At 53.4% G+C, this 15,951-nt stretch overlaps 8 protein-coding genes across 8 annotated transcripts in view; 3 read left to right on the top strand and 5 right to left on the bottom strand.

Moving 5' to 3' along the window:
• Positions 1-797: 797 nt before the first annotated feature.
• On the bottom strand, positions 798-2,553 carry Z519_06678 (uncharacterized protein; the record flags this gene model as incomplete). Its single annotated transcript, XM_016764416.1, has 6 exons — positions 798-1,062; positions 1,111-1,422; positions 1,494-1,617; positions 1,677-2,138; positions 2,188-2,345; positions 2,402-2,553. 6 exons carry the CDS (start codon positions 2,551-2,553, stop codon positions 798-800), a joined length of 1,473 nt encoding a protein of 490 aa, XP_016619498.1.
• Positions 2,554-3,495: 942 nt separating this feature from the next.
• On the bottom strand, positions 3,496-4,513 carry Z519_06677 (uncharacterized protein; the record flags this gene model as incomplete). Its single annotated transcript, XM_016764415.1, has 2 exons — positions 3,496-4,056; positions 4,142-4,513. The coding sequence occupies 2 exons, from the start codon at positions 4,511-4,513 to the stop codon at positions 3,496-3,498; spliced, it is 933 nt and encodes a 310-aa protein (XP_016619497.1).
• A 240-nt stretch (positions 4,514-4,753) lies between these two features.
• On the top strand, positions 4,754-5,968 carry Z519_06676 (uncharacterized protein; the record flags this gene model as incomplete). Its single annotated transcript, XM_016764414.1, has 8 exons — positions 4,754-4,823; positions 4,885-5,109; positions 5,179-5,198; positions 5,262-5,318; positions 5,373-5,449; positions 5,518-5,581; positions 5,636-5,718; positions 5,782-5,968. The coding sequence occupies 8 exons, from the start codon at positions 4,754-4,756 to the stop codon at positions 5,966-5,968; spliced, it is 783 nt and encodes a 260-aa protein (XP_016619496.1).
• Positions 5,969-6,558: 590 nt separating this feature from the next.
• Positions 6,559-9,114, top strand: Z519_06675 (uncharacterized protein; the record flags this gene model as incomplete). The annotated part of the gene is made up of 3 exons (XM_016764413.1): positions 6,559-6,594; positions 6,652-7,523; positions 7,602-9,114. 3 exons carry the CDS (start codon positions 6,559-6,561, stop codon positions 9,112-9,114), a joined length of 2,421 nt encoding a protein of 806 aa, XP_016619495.1.
• A 156-nt stretch (positions 9,115-9,270) lies between these two features.
• On the bottom strand, positions 9,271-11,018 carry Z519_06674 (uncharacterized protein; the record flags this gene model as incomplete). The annotated part of the gene is made up of 6 exons (XM_016764412.1): positions 9,271-9,647; positions 9,778-9,892; positions 10,057-10,125; positions 10,230-10,603; positions 10,711-10,852; positions 10,995-11,018. 6 exons carry the CDS (start codon positions 11,016-11,018, stop codon positions 9,271-9,273), a joined length of 1,101 nt encoding a protein of 366 aa, XP_016619494.1.
• An 822-nt stretch (positions 11,019-11,840) lies between these two features.
• Z519_06673 (uncharacterized protein) lies at positions 11,841-12,833 on the bottom strand (the record flags this gene model as incomplete). Its single annotated transcript, XM_016764411.1, has 1 exon — positions 11,841-12,833. One exon carries the CDS (start codon positions 12,831-12,833, stop codon positions 11,841-11,843), a length of 993 nt encoding a protein of 330 aa, XP_016619493.1.
• A 412-nt stretch (positions 12,834-13,245) lies between these two features.
• Z519_06672 (uncharacterized protein) lies at positions 13,246-14,376 on the top strand (the record flags this gene model as incomplete). Its single annotated transcript, XM_016764410.1, has 1 exon — positions 13,246-14,376. One exon carries the CDS (start codon positions 13,246-13,248, stop codon positions 14,374-14,376), a length of 1,131 nt encoding a protein of 376 aa, XP_016619492.1.
• Positions 14,377-14,919: 543 nt separating this feature from the next.
• Z519_06671 (uncharacterized protein) overlaps positions 14,920-15,951 on the bottom strand; it is a gene marked incomplete at both ends in the record, with an annotated part of 1,996 nt that continues 964 nt past the window's right edge. The window contains one exon of the mRNA XM_016764409.1: positions 14,920-15,890. Within this exon, the coding sequence (XP_016619491.1) occupies positions 14,920-15,890 (971 nt within the window). The remainder of the gene's footprint in view (positions 15,891-15,951) is intronic.

The raw sequence follows: 15,951 nt of genomic DNA, 5'->3' as shown, positions 1-15,951 counted from the left end.
TCTGCAGCTCTATGGCTGAGGTTCATATATCTATATGTATCTTCAGGGGTTCGCATAAAAACAGGCTTAGGATTACAGAACGGTGGCTACTCGCGTCCGCCGAGTCCTGGCCGGCGTTTCAGATTTGAACAGCGGATGGATGGCTGGCTCTGTAGGGGAGGGTGCCCCGCGGATTTGAATAGTGAGGGGGGAGGGGTGGCAGACCGGGGAAATGTATACGAAGCATTCGATAACCTTTGTGAGACTTGGGGCCCCAATTCCGGGGCCGAGGAATTTGCAGGCCATGCGCAAGATGGAACATCAGCCGGAGTTGGCGCGTACGGATGGCTCCAATACTGAGACTGACGGCGCTGGGGATGGAACCGGTCGCTCGAAATCCGGTGCGTTTTTCTAGATGCCGGGTGGAGATCCTACTTGTTAGTTGTGCTGTAAAAGGCGACGAGTAGCTGAGCAAGAGTGAGGTAGAATTTGCCGGACAAAGCATAATCCTAGGGGGCAGGTTTCCCGACCCCCTTTGCTGTTTGCGCGCATGTCTTGGCACTCCAGCATTCTCTCATCTCAAAGTCTTCTGCCACTAGATAGATTTCCCTTCTGTATTCAATCAATCAAGTTATCAAGGACCTTTCGTCTGTCAGAATTCACAGCAGGTCAGCAAACGTATTAGCGGCTCCTCGGCACTGTCCATACTCTGTACAGTGCTGTATCTATCTATCGATCTCCCTCTTCAAGATCTAACGCTCTCTTGCAACGAGCGCTGTCCCAGGCTAGTTCCCACTTGGTCTCTGGTCTCGCTGTCTCTATAGATGAGCAACCGTAATCAAGTCCCTGTCTTGAGCTGCTGTCGATGGAAGTTTAGGCTCCTTCAAACTCAATTCCCGGGCAGCCGTCCGCGCGGCCCAGAATCCCGTCACAAAGGCAAGGGCTAGACCACCAGCATATCCCAGATTACTGAATCCACCGGCATCCACGCCAGCGACAAGCAGGCCTGGAATCGGCGTCTTATCGGCAGTCAACGCATGACCGTACTTGTCGATAGCGATCCCGCCATATGAAAACGTAATGCTGCACCTTGTTAGTTTCTCTAGGGATGTGGAATCACCAAACACTCACGATGGCTGAACTTCCATGGCATAGAATCCGCCTTCGCCGTCAAGGAGAGACTCTGGGGGGGGCCCTCCCTTTCCAATAGGCGCATCGAGAGCAACATCAGATTTGGCTTGTACAACGGCACGGTGATATTGCTCAATTGTGCGCCGGGCTTGAAAGCTGTCCACTCCCCAGTCTTGAAGAAGCCTCACCAACCCTTCCAATGTAGACGCACTACCGACATTGCATCCGTGTGCCCGAGCTTTTTCCAGGCGATCAACATCCCCCGCGTTCGGGAAGAGGGCTGAGACGCAATGTTTTCGTCTTGTTCGCTCACTGAGAGAACACTGACGGTGAGAAGATCGATCGGTGGCTGGCTGGTTGAGGATGAAGTGTGATTAACTTACTCGAACAAAAGGAAGCCACGACGCTTTTCTTGCCTTGCTAAATATTGATTGACGATTTCATCCCCAAGCGTTTCGTCCGCGAATCGTCGACCAGACTCATTGATAAGGATGCAATATCGGCTTTCTTTTCACTGCATCAGTCCGCGCCAATTGATAAGAGGAGTTAACCCCTTAGGGACTTACGATATTGTGCCAGCGGAAGGTAGTCGCGTGGATCGACATCTTCACATCGAAGCGGGGCGGCCAGCAAATGTCCGTAGTACGTCCCCATACCACGGCTGGTGCTTGCTCCAACGGACGAAGCCACATTCAGGCCATCCCCCACAGATCCCCTGTTCGAGCGGACGAAGATATTGTCCGCTCCGGGTCCGAAATGCTTTGACGTCAGATCGGGCGATCCTTGGAATCCACCAGTGGCTAAGACCACTCGTTTGGCCCTCACCTCAACATACGTGGCCGTCGAGGATCGGGGGTCCGACCTCCGCAGAAAGGCTCCGATGACCTGGGAACCGGGGACACCAGGTTCTTCTTGAGACAACTTCACCACCTGTGTGTTTGTGAGGATTTCAGAGCCTGTCCCACTATTTTTGATACGTGATTGGTGCAGATCAAGAAGATATGGGATCTTGATGGGATACCCGATGCCTAACCTCGATTAGCAAAAAGCCCCGACCTCGTCCGCCATGTCACGAACCTATTGTCATGATAGGCCCGAACCGGTCCAACGTGGGCACGCCCATTTCCCTCATCCATTGAACAGCAGGCAAATAGTCAGACAGCCAGGAACGCTGGAGGTCTGGATCCCCATCCGGTACCCAAGATCTCAGGCTGTCGTAATTTCGAGGACCCCAGCTGGTGCGTGTTAGCAAGGATTATCGAGTGCTAGAGGACACCGGAGTAGCACATACAACATGCCAGCAGAATAGACTGAAGAGCCACCAAGATGAGGCTGCTTCTCGACAACGAGAACCTTTGCTCCAGCCTCGGCTAGGAACGCAGCGCACGCCAACCCGGACATGCCGCCTCCGCAAACAAGGACATCAACCACGACCATCTCCATGTTGTGCATATTTATTCGACCACGTCAAGTTTGATTTGTTTGACAGGGAAAGCGACGTGACCTATCTCACAGAATATAGTACATCAAATTTCATTCCCACGGCACACGGACTTTTGTAGGTACACGCTATCCACACCGTGGGAGGCCGAGGAGTCCAGCCTCAATCTCCGGCCTGTTTATCTGAGACCCGGGTGGCGGATTCTTTCCCAAACCGCACTCTCACTGTCACGCAAAAGGCGACTGGCGCGTATATGCGACGCGAAAGAGTCCCTCATAGATTGCAATGATCGATCAGCAGACAAAAGATGGTAGTACCAGCAGAAGACATCTTTTACTGGGTCTCCGAAGCGCCAAGTCCAAATTGCGAAAGCCAAACGTTGCCATGTCAAGGTCTCGATGGAGGTTTTCAGAAGGCGACGTGACCGCAATACATTAAGACTCGATGGGGGCTAAGAAGTAGCCAGCAAAGCGAAGGAGAACAAGAGACACTTTCAGGTTCCCAGAGTTTGTTCAGATCGGAGTTAATATTGTACCGCGATCGGTGTTCCCCTTTTTGTCATATTTAGAGCGCAGTGCGTAGTGCCTCCGCTTCCGCAACGACGACAGTCATACTCTCTTGGAGCTGTAATTATGTAGGCGATATCGTCCCCTAAATGCCCCCCTGGCGCGCCGCGAACACCAAAGCTTCTTCTTACACAACCACCTCAGTTCATAGTTTCGCGCCTAATGAAGCTGACCGTCAGCACTACTGCCGGCTTCACCATGACCTGGAGACAACCGCAATTGCCACACTCACCTTCAGCTGGAGCCCTTAGGCCGCACTGAGCGGAGACTTGACGCCAGGAAGCTATTCCCCGCCGTGCCCACTGATCCGGTATTCTTGTCAATCGATTCTAGTGTCAGTCGGATCGGAACAGCGAGGCAAAAGAGGGAATAGAGCACTCACGAGCGATCTTGTTTCCACAGGTCTGTGTGGAATACTTCCATGGAAACCCACCCTCGATACCCCAGGTCGAAGACTGCCCTGGCTACCTCCACTACGGGAAGCGTACCTCCATACTGCGGCTCACAGGGAAATATTCGACAATTCCTTGATTGCGTCATGAATGGCGGCTGACCAAGATCGCGTCGTGGGTACCCAGTCTGATCCGGATCGGCTACAGTGGCGTCGCTCAGCTGAAAATATCCAATGTCGCTGGCCGTCACGGTGTGGCGCATCTCAGCCAGACTCTCCTCTAATCTGCGCCGTCCGTCTACTCGAATCGGGGCAGCCTTGTTGAAGGGATCTCCAGCTTCTCTGGCCGCGATATGGAAAGTATCCAGACAGAGACGGACATTGGGAAGTCCGACTAGGGCGACGATGTCTCGAGTTTGCTGCCAGGTGTCGATATGGATCCCCCACGCAGTCGCTTCATAGGCGACTATCTTGTTGTACTCCTTGGCCAGGAGACCTAGCCTCCGGATGTTCTTCGCTATGTCATGAGCGTCAGATGTCAGGGGTTTCTGCAAAGGGTAAATGCAGGAGCACATCTAGAGAATGGAGTCAACTGAGGTACTCCGGAACCAAATGAAGGATATGCGCGCGCACTTGGAGTATCGGAGCGCCGAGGATCTCGCAAAGTTGCAGCCAGAGATCAGCTTCGCGCAGGCGTGACTCAATGTCCCCTTGGTCTCTCAGTCCATCATATGCGCCGAAGGGATTCAAGGCAATGATTTCCAACGATAGAGCCGATGCCTTGCTTTCTATGTCCTTAGCCGCAAGCCGCAGTCTCCCTTCCCGGCTGTCCTTTTCGGCAAACTGTGACGTGGAAGCATGAGTCTCGAGGCATTCAAATGCCAATTCGACCCCATCAAAGCCATGTGCGTGGGCAGCAACGAGTTTCGAATAGATGTCGTGACCTGCGACCGACTTTCCCAGTGCATTGGTGGCAATCGCAACACGTACCGTATCTGGCACCATGATGGTGATGATGATAAAGTAGATGATGTCCAAGATGTATCATTCGTTCCTAGTGCAATAATATTGTCTTGATACGTTGAACCGTCACGGTGCTTTACCGGGTCCTAAATTAAACGGCCGGGAAACCCCCTTTTTGACCACAAAGGTGCCTAAAACGCCTTTGTTGTCGACCATATTACTGTCATTTGTGGTCTTTCTGGATGTTGGGGTGACATCACACGGATACAGGAAACAATGACGATGTCGATAGACGAGAATCAGGCTACTTCTCCCAATGTCCACTCCGGCTCACGTGTTGTGATTGTCACCGGTAACACAGTGCTTTCTTCCAAAAAGACAGAAGCTGATTGTGTGGATTGCCACAACCGCAGGCGGCGCAGATGGCTTCGGGGCAGCCATTGTTGATCGATTCAGCAGGGAAGGCTACCAGGTGATTTTCATCGATCTGAATAGAGACAAGGGTGAGAAGAAGGTCCAGAAAAACACCAGCCTCCGCTTCATCTGCGGCGATGTGACCTGCCGCGAGACTTGGGAAGAGGCCCTCCGCTGCGCGAGAGAATCATTTGGTAGAGTTGATATTGTCGTCAATAACGCCGGTGAGTGGAGATTGGGAGAGGGAGGCTGTGGTCGCCTGTCCGAACAAGGTCTAACTTCTTGGGTGTCAGGCATCACATACAGCCCATCAGTATGAGCAGACATGGTCCTATTTTCCGGTTTCCCACATACAGGGTTGACATATCTCGTCTAGCCCGTGCACACCAAGCCCATTGAACAGTACGACAAGATCTTCAATATAAATCTCAAGGTACGGCAGCCTCAACAGGACTTGTGTCAAGCCTAACCGATGGTCAATTTGCAGCCTGTATTCCTGAGTGCCCAAGTGATCTGTCCATTCATGCTTGAGCAGGGAAGCGGGGCTTTCATCAATATCACGAGGTACGTTCTGTCACCAGATGATGAAGACATCTGGACGGAGGGAGCCACTCACCATATGGGGCCTCCAGCACGGGTTGTACCCGGCCTCGACCAGGATTCGCCTTCTATAACGCTTCGAAGGCCGCAGTTAATGTGAGTGTTTGACAACAAAACACACTTCTAGTTTGTGCTAACAAAGGTCACAAGATTGCATCCAAAACAATGGCCCTCGAGTACGCTCCCACCATTCGATTCAACTGCATTTGTCCGGCCGTGGGAAACACGTCTATGTGAGCTCCCTAGCCTTTCTCTCTAGCGTTTCCAATAAGTCCTGACCTGAGAACGCACTCCAGGCTCCAAGCGAGCATTGGGGATGGAACAGAAGCACAGGCAAAATTGCGCCAACTAGAAGAGATGTTGCCAATGGGGAGGGTGACGGAGCCGGAAGACATTGCCAATGCAGCATGGTTCTTAGGGTCGGATCAAAGTTCGTTCATCACAGGTACCACGATCGAGGTAGATGGTGGTCGAGGAGTGTAGATCAAGTTTGTCTTTCTTCTGGGTTACTAGAGTGTACCTTCGAGAGGGATTTTGTACTCTGTCAACGAGGAGAAACAATTTCCAAGCGGTGTCAGTGGGCCCTGCACATGGTTTCCCGTTAGTGTATCACTAGCAAGAAGAGCAGGAGCTCTACCCAGTAGTGAGAGGAAATTGGCCTAGTGGCCCCGAACTGATACAGTAGGTAGCTTCCCAGGTGCCGGTCCCCTGGGGTCACACCCGAAAAGCTTGTCGCAGGGGATTTCGATGCGTGCATAGACCCCCAAGGACCTCTAGAACGCCTTCCGGGGCCCCGCCAACTCCCATCTCTCTCAAACTCCCGCGGCCCGAGCACCAATTGTGAAGAATAGAGAGATTCTTTCTTGGTCAATCTTTCTCACCTTTCTCCTCTCTCCACCTCCATCCCCGAGTTCGCTACCGCCAGAAACCATAGAATGAGCCTTGGATGTTTCCCTTTGTCCGAACTGATACCGCCGTGTTCACATCTCAATTATCACCTTGGCCCGTGTGCCGTATGTCGAGCTGACTGCGTAAGCTGAATTCCCAACCAACAACCCAGGTGCCCTTCCAACATGGTCGCCGCGTGCGAGGCATGTCGAAGCCTGAAGGTACGTAACGCCACATCTCCTGCCCTTGAAGTTGAGTCCTGACTTGGCCCGACACAGATGCGTTGTTCGAGGTCGACATTGCCAGAGGGGTCGACCGACACGCAGGGCCCATGCGACAGATGCAAACACCATCGTCGTCCATGTAAGGTGCCGACTCCTCGTCCCTCGGGACGAAAGCCAGGGTCTCGGGGACGTTATCACGGTGTTGAGAAGGCTTTGCGCAAGATCCAGAGCGAGCTGAGGAAAGCAAAGACATCGACGACCTCGTCAGATTGGCCTGACCAGGCAAATCTCCTCGGACTTTTAGGCCTTCCTGAAGGCAAAGAAGAAATTTTGCACCTCATGCTGTCAAGGAATGGCAATCAGAGTCACTCTGAACCACAGAGCGATGTTCCCGTGGCCCTTCATGATCCCGAGGAGGGAATCGCCCCGATGGTGTCCGGAATGCCTGTAACCAGCACAACATATCCTCACGAACCTCCTCGGTTGGACGCCATGAGCACCTCTCAGAGCCCGCCCGGAAATGCACCAACCGATGATACGAGCGCATCGGTCAGCAATCCTCTGGGCCTAGTAGCTGACGCATGCGGAGAGACTCAGGACTTCGATCAGCAACCAAACGACAGCATTCCGTCTCTTGCATCCGACCCGGGATCCAGTTTCATCGCAACATCTGGCGAAACCGAGCCCCGAACTCTGCCCCGATATCTCTTGAGGCGCCCTGGTTATGTTTCCCTAGGCCTAAAGCTCAATCGGAAGACGCTAGAAGATGGTCTGGATGCCCTGTTCTCCCGGACTGCTCCCGTTTGCAAGTACTCAGACTATTTCAAACCTTCTGATGTGGCCAAGAATCGGGATACGGGACCAGACTTAGACCCAGTTGAGTTGGGTTTGGTCTCTGTGGAAGAAGTCAATTACCTCTTCCCTCTGTATGTGGCTTCTAACTCTGGAGTGATTATCTGTACCCAGATGGTGGGCTGACTGATTGACTGACTGAACTTCCCTAGGTTTTTTGAGAGATTGCATCCCATCAACGGTATCCTCGATCCTCTGTTGCACACTCCAGAATTTGTGCAATCTCGGTCTGCCCTGTTATTCACCTGGATCTTGGCCATCTCAGCACAGTTCGATCATCACTCAGGGTCTATTTCCAAACGGCTACGCATTCACGGCGAACACTTGTCGAAACAAGTGTACGCCAATGGATATAAGTCCGTCGAAATTGCACAAGGCTACTATATTTCACTGCTCTCTGCGGCTCCTGCTAACACCATGGCCGAAGAACGATCATGGCTGTATACCATTTACGCCTTTGGCGTAGCAGCAGAACTGGGCCTGGATCGCGGAACCCGAGCCCATAGACACTTCAACCACATCGCCGGAATGGAGACGAATTATCAAGCCTTGTCGCATCATGATTCGGCGGTTGAAGCGTTCGATGGCAGAAACGACCCTCATCATCAACAAGGGGACTGTCCCCAAGATGCAGATGCGCTCTATGCGGAAAGACTGGCACGCAACCGAGAGCGGACATGGCTACGAATTCTACTCTGGGAGCGAGCGCACAGTGCCGCCCGCGGCCGCGTCAGCGCATTCCCGGAAACGGAACTGACCGGGAAGATCGAGACCTGGCACCTTCACCCATTGGCTAACCCTATGGACAAGTATACATGTGCATTTATCCTACTGCGTCGACACCTTGGCACGCTCCAGAATGAACTCAAACGACAGATAGGCTGCCAGCACGCCTCTCGGCACTGGGTGAGAGAGCTTCTAGATTCCACATTGGAGCCCTGGTGTCGCACGTGGCTCGAGACCCCCGATGTACCGGCGTCGCCTTCCTCTCCGCACGTATCCAACACCTTCCTTCGCTTTGTGTATATGCATGGAAGACTGTGGACCTTGTCGTTAGCCCTTCATGGAATTGTCGAAGGAGGTCAGGACGCGGCAGCGATCAAAGCCGACTGCTTCGAAGCCGCGGTCAATTGCTGCGAGATGGCGGTACATGACCTGCTCGAGATCGGCGAACCCATATATTGCATGCTGGCCCCGACGTGGGCAATGATCTCCTACTCGGCCGTTCTAGCACTACGACTCTTTCCGCTCTTGTACGGCGGTAAGCAATCAGGCAATGAAGTCGAACTTCTCTCCCTTCTATCCCAGGTCGCGCTTCAACTTGAGCGGGCCGGCACCACCCCATCTCACCGCTTCGGAATCGCAGCCCTCCTCGGGCAGCATCTGTTTAAGATCCTGCGGACCAGGGCGAATGTGTTGATCCGAGTGGCCCAAGTCCGTCCCTCTCATTCACTGGCTGCGCCGAGTCCTGGGTTCGAAGGCCAGGGGCTCAGCCATCAGAACTCTCAATCCGATGCACAACTTTTCGACCCGCTTCTCTCGAACTCGGATCCATTCCTCACTCTACCTTTCCTGCCTGGAGGCGATGAAGACGATGACTCTGTTGAGGGCTTCCCGGACGTCCTTTGGGACTGGGTTGGCCATGGTTTTGTCGGCATAGGATGAGAAAGATGAAGATTGGGAACAAAAGATTTGATTAATTCTCGCGGTCATCCTTCGTGCTAGCGAGATACACGGTTTGATGACTGCTTTGGCAACCTGAACAGGATTTGGTTCACCCATCCTTTGAGCAAGGAGCTTTCGAATTTCCTGTGATTCTCTCTACAATTTGCTCAACCTGACTTCACCTTTGATGGCTTTGGTGACAAAGAACGGGTCTTCCCTCAACGTCCTACCGAGTCCGATCATATCAACGTCGCCGTTTTCCACAGCTTCGGCCATACGATGGCTGTCGCGCCAGCCGCCTGTAGTGCCGATGACGGCGCGCGACAGAACCTTCTTCAACTCTTGCGCCCACTCAACGAAATAACTACCCCGGGCTTTCTGCGAGGGCCGGTCGGCCAACTCTGTCATGATGTTTCCGCGCCAGGCTGGCGACTCATACGTACCACCCGAGATGTCAAAGAAGTCAACCCCGGCCTCCTCGAGCCATTTGATCACCACACATTGCTCGGCGAAGGATTGGCCGCCTTGGATGACTGTACAAGACACATTAGACCTAAAAAGAAGTTGGGAGTTCGGGGAGAAGCGACAAGTAGAGTTCGTGCAATTGCCAAAGAAACTTTGCTCGAAATGACGAAATCTCGAAATGTTCAGGAGCATACTCACAATCTTGGCAGTTGAACTTGACAGCGATAACAAATTGATCTGACGGCAACTTTGCTTTTATGGCATTGACGATCTCCAGGATAAATCGCGCGCGATTTTCAAGACTCCCTCCGTACTATTAATATATACCCGCAGCAAGGGTTAGCCTTCCTGCAACCTTGATATGTCGGGGTATGATCCAGAACAAAATATTATTACGCTGGAAAAGGAACAGGAAGGGAAGGGAGGGAAAATCAGATCATTTGACAAACTAACACCGACACGCGCACGCGCACTTACCTCATCTGTCCGCCGGTTGGTCAAAGGCGAGAGAAATTGATTCAGAATATATCCATGTGCACCGTGGAGCTGGGTCAAAGACGATCAGTATTTGTGGATAACGCCTCCCTTGGCCACAGAGAGCAAGGACCAGCTTTTGAATTTTCTGAACAAACAAGTGGGTGATGACTGACAATGATCCCATCGGCACCAGCTTGTGCCAGCACGTCAGCTGCCCAGACATAGCGGCCGACGAGCTCCGCGATCTCGGCCTTGGTCAGAGCGACAGGCTTTCCGTAGGTCTTGTTCAGACATGGGCCGAGCTGCACGTCGGATGCGGACTTGGGCCGCGGGTTCAGAAACTCGGGCACCTGCCGGCCTGGGAATTGCAGCTGGGGGAGACACAGGGCGCCACGAGACCGGGCGGCGCGGATGGCAGGGGCGAATGCCGCGACGGGGTCCCAGGGGTTGCGCGGGTCGAGGACCGCATTGTTGTAATTTTCCAGGTTCTCGCGGTCGATTGGAATGTTTCCAAAGCAGATTAGTCCCGCGCCACCGTCAGCGAGTTCTGTGGATGAATTAAACAAAGGGACCTTAGTATTTGGAAATAGCAATAATGATGGATATGCTTGGAAAATTGGGGGGTGTATATGCTCGCTGTTGGTAGAGACTAACCTTGATATAATTCGGTGTATCTAGGCTTCGGGATGCCCGTCTTCTCAATATCCTTCTCATCGTACGTCGACGCGTACTCGCTGAGAGGCGTCCGATATATTCGGTTCTTGATGACCTTGCCTGAAAGTTTCAGAGTGATGGGCTACGCATGTCAGCGGCACGTCCAGGAGTAGGTGTAAATGTACATGAAAGATCGTATGCCTGTATGCGCGTCCGTCCGTCCCCCCTCCATCCAGGATAGTGAAAATAAGTGATTTTTCTGGCAATATAAATGCAATACATACCTGTGCTAAGGCTGATAGAGACATGGCCAGAGGAGGAGTTGGGCTGGGCTTTAGCTCAAGATCAACCGACTGGGCAAACTTCAATGAAAGTGGCGAAAGTTAAGCGAGGATGGATGGCTCTGGTGGCGAGCAAAATTAGGAACTCGACTCTCCTTTCCCCCTTTCACGCACGCTGTGTGTCCGTCTTGGATCCTTATATTGGCTGCGACCGGGGGGGCCAAATCATGGCGGGCAGAGCCGGGCACGTAGAAGTCGGAATTCTGGAATTACAAATGCGTCTTCTCGCACAGAGATACCTGGGAGGATCTTCGTTTTTCCGCTCGCACCACTCGTGGAAGTCCAAAGGCCAGTTACGACTCCGTCTTCATCGTCGCTGGTAAAATGTGGAGAAGTGTTTGGGGTGGAGCTGAGGAAGTGGCGGGGTCGGTGCTCAAATCTGGACGCCGGTGCAACAAAAAGGAACATGCCCGCATCTAGCCGAATCTTGGCACGGCGGAGGCTCATCAGGCTGCTTTAATGTACATTGCTTGGAAGGGGTGGAGATGTGCATACTAACCATCGACTCCGTGATTAAGGTACATGCTAGGTGTCTTGGTGACTGATATCTGTTTCCTCTACAAGGAGACAACTTTCCCCTTCCTCTTCTTCCTTCTCCTGAAGTGATGTAGCACCTGGGAGCCGACACGGAGAGGAGGCGCAAGCGCAGAGTTGACGGATGTCCTCGAAGCTGTGCGTCCCGTGGATTCATCCAACCTGCCCCAGGATATCTCGTGTTAAGGATGCATCGGATGCATGTATCTGATGCAACAGGCATACAGTCATGCGCATCGAACCCCCTCCAGGAATTCAAAGACGAGATGTTCGCTGCATGAAATGCAAGGCCTGACGGACACCACACGACTCAGGTTCTCGTTCGAGCCAGAGAGTCTGTTGTGCAACTCCCACACGGACCAAGACTTCGGTCCCCAGCATAATAGCCCAGCCGCACTGCTCTGCTAGTTTTAACAGTCTGGTTCGTGCCGGCTGGTAGCACATGTCCAATACAGCTCCTTTGCCACCACCATCTCTGCTGCGCAGAAAGGCCTCGCAGATTTGCCATGACAAGAGCTCGCCCGCCTCGCGAGGCTCGTGATCCGGGACAGTTCCAATCACAATCCCCGGGGCCGGCAGTCGCTGTGCTTCGGCCACACTGTCGACATAGCGCACCTTGATGCCAGGGATGGATTTCTGAATCCCTCTAATAAGGTCAGCAGCTTCTGATTGTAGCCGGTTCGTCAGATAGATCTCACACGGCTGGAACCACGTCCAGAGGGCGAAAAGGGCACTCCGAGCGGCCCCACCCGCGCCGATGACCAGTGCAGATTGACCATACGCACTGTCGCGGATAGCGGGAGAATTGTGCAGCAAGGTCTCCCGAATGCCGACACAGTCTGTGTTCGTCCCAATGTATCGGCGTCGTCCTTGCTTGTCCAACCGGATGAAGACGGTGTTCACGGCCCCGATGGCCTGGGCCTCTTCTGTGAGGTCATCCAACGCCGCCATGAACGTGACCTTGTTGGGCATGGTGACCGACGCCCCGATACAGTCGGGTTGATGCAAAACATCCAAGAAGCGTTGAGGGTCGGTTGTCTCGCAGAGCTCGTAGGTCCATGAGGCGCCGGCGGAAGCGAACAATCTCGAATTGATGGCTGGCGAGTGAGAATGCGAGATCCGACCACCGAACAGATACGTGCGAAGTCTTTTAGATTTCGAGTCCGGTGTGAGAGGTGATCTTCCATAGACATAGGATTGATCCAGCATGTTCATCTGGTCGTGAGATGTAATTGCAGCCGAATCCATGTAAGCGCTGTGCCGGAGGGGGGGTCTTGGAGAATATGCGGCAAATTTCTGCGGACACTGCTTTTCCACAGATCTGCGGGGTAAAGCCCTATATGATATTCTGTTCTGTGTAAATCGATGTTAACCAGTGTTCATTTTCGAAGATCGGCCACATGCATCCCAATGGTGATATCAATACCCGAAAAGACGGATCATCCGAGCGACGGGATGGCGGTTATCACACAAAGCCCGGTGATCAATTTAATAGACCGGAAAAAGGAAACCAGGGCCGGAACAAGCGATTCCATCGCAAGCCACTGAAAAGCAGAAGAGATGAAGAAAGGCGAGACATTAATAGATCTAGGCGGTGGGAACGAGTAGCTTGCGTACCTACCAAATCCTCATATCCGCCTAAACTGTCTCTTACCAAGAAATGCCCGGTACATCGAAAGTTCGAGTCGCACTCGTTGGAGGCGGAACGATTGCTCCATTGCATGCAAAATATCTCCTCGCTTCGCCGTCGTGCGAGCTTGTTGCTATCATTGATCCGTTTCCCCCGGGTAAAACTCTGGCCGACAGTTTGAAAGTGGCCCATTATCACAATGTGGTGGATTTGGTTTCGTCACCCTCCACGAAGCTGCCAGCTGTTGAGCTATACATCATCTGCGTACCTTCAGCTCTGCACGTCCAAGTCGCCACCGAGATATTGAAGACGGCCAAGCCCAAGGCCATCTTGGTGGAGAAGCCATTTGCCACGGAATCGGCGTCTGGGGAACAACTACTTGCGTTGGCGAATGCCCAAGGATGTAAGGTCGCAGTAGGCCATCACCGACGGTTTCACGCTGCCATCGGCGCTGCCAAACAGGTCATCTTGTCCGGAAAGTTGGGTCGGCTTATCGCCATCTCGGGTGTCTGGACTTGTAAGAAGAATGAAGGATACTTCACTGCTGCTCAATGGAGAGGGTCTCGGGCCGCCGGAGGTGGGCCAGTGTGGACAAACTTCGTCCACGACATCGACGTGATGCACTATCTTGTTGGCTCCAGGGTCACGCGCGTGTGGGTTACCAGCACGCTGACTCAACGACAACATGCGGGGGTGAGTGACGGTGATCAAGTGGAGGAAGGGGCGGCAATGATGTTCCGATTTGCGAATGGTGTTGTGGGCACCTTTGTTATCAGCGACAATGTATCTAGCCCGTATGGGTGGGAGTCGGCAACTGGTGACAACCCGCTCTACTCGCAGGCTGAGACAGCGGTGGATTGCTATCGTATCTTCGGCAGCCAGGGGACCATAACGGTCCCTGACGGAAACCTATGGACATATCGACAGGAAGAAGCGGACCATAGAAATCTGGAGATTGGATGGAACATTCCCATGAGCCACGAGACCCTGGAGACCATGGATCTCATTCCTTTCCAACAACAGACGGAACATCTTGCCCGGCTGGTGGCGGGCAAAGAAGAGCCAGTCTGTTCTGGAGAAGACGGCCTCGCCGCTGTCAAGGTGTGCGAAGCTGTCGTCGGGGCTTTAAAGCGCAACGACGGGCAGCCAATTGAGATTTGAGCTTCCTGATGCATTAGGAGTGTGTCAGTTCGTCCTCTGTACGTGGCACTCCGCAGTTTTGCCCATACCTGACCGTAGAAGAGAAAAGGAGTTGGTGTTGGACAAAGCCGTAGCCTCTAGGGAAGGTTACCCGATCACGTTTTGCGGTTTGTGCGAACTTCTTGGCACTGCAAAATTCTCCATGTAAAGGTCCATAGCCACTAAATAGGTTTCTCTTCTGCAATCAATTCATTCAAGTTACTCTCGACCTCTCCCTGTTCGTCATGTAGCTCTTTCATTTGTCTGCAACAGGGCGTTCTTTTGATTGAAGAGATCTGTTTGAGCATCATTTGGGCTTTAGAGTGTTTCGTTGCGGTACACTCCTCGAATCAACGTTCCAGGAGCATTTGAAAGAATTTGTGGACTTCCGTTGTCCTCTTTGGGGCAAAGCCTGTTCCTCTCCCACCGAGAACTTGGACTCCTAAACTTTCTGCCACTGGGTCCCTGCATCATCAGATTGGATTCGATTTCGAAAGCATCTTCGCAACCCCAAAGCAAAAGCTACTACGTTGCTGCATCCCCTGCACCTGCATCTCCCGGACCTGCGCCTCCTGGACCTGCAGCCGCCCCCGCCGCCGCCGCTGCCAGGTCGGGATCCGGGTAGAACGACCCTCTCCCTGTCGGGTTCGTCTCTTGAACGGGTTGCGGAGGAAACGGGTGGGGAAGCCCTGGTACCACGGGTGGCGGTGCGCCTTGCTGGTTAGGAAAATCATGAAGTGGTCGGTTACCGGTCTCCCCGGGTACACGTGGCGCAACGGAACTGCTTGCCCCCCCTGGATATAAGTGAGTCGTGCCATCTGGATTTATGTCCGGATCTACCTCGAATGTCGCATGTTCTCCCCGAGGATCCACAGATGTATGAAACCCATCGGTCGTTCTGATTGGCAACTGTCCAGTGGATGCGCCGTATCCGCTCGATCCTACTTGAAGTGGACCGGAAGCGTGCCTTAGAGCATCGTTGACCCTGTTTCTCCCATCCTCATCCCTTAAGGTATCAAATTGATTGTGTACAGGAGGCTGTAAAGGTTCTTCTGGATTGAAAGAGCGCGTCGGCGCCCCGTGAAAGTCGCCTGCTGGCCCTCTTATCTCGGGGTGACTTCCGGCCGCCGAGTCAGTCGGTCCCGTCCCTAGAGGTGGAGGTGGCCGAGCAAGCTCTGCCTTCTGCGCCGGGGTTAGCCTTATCCCTGGCACGTCTGCTAGCCCCGACCCGAAGAAAGGGTAGCCTGCTTGGCCCGGGCCGCCCGAGTGTGGTTTTAAGTTCCCGAAAACGGAGCTTGGAGGTGGCGTCCTCCCCGTCGGACGCTCGTTGGCTAGAGGATCTCTTCTTCCTCCTCCTCCCCAGAAAAGCTCTCCTGGGGCCGGGGCATCGTGCCCTTCAGGTGGAAACACGAATCCTGGCCCGTTTGGTGGTGGAATTGGTGGTCTCGGTGTGGGTGCTGCGATTGGGTGCTCTGCTGGAGGTGGTGCATGGGCAGCTGGAGGTGGTGCATGGGCGGCTGGAGGTGGTGCATGGGCGGCTGGAGGTGGTGCATGGGC

Source organism: Cladophialophora bantiana, assembly GCF_000835475.1.
Source record: "Cladophialophora bantiana CBS 173.52 unplaced genomic scaffold supercont1.9, whole genome shotgun sequence".
Lineage (NCBI taxonomy): Eukaryota > Fungi > Ascomycota > Eurotiomycetes > Chaetothyriales > Herpotrichiellaceae > Cladophialophora > Cladophialophora bantiana.
This window is presented reverse-complemented; position numbering and strand designations above follow the sequence as displayed.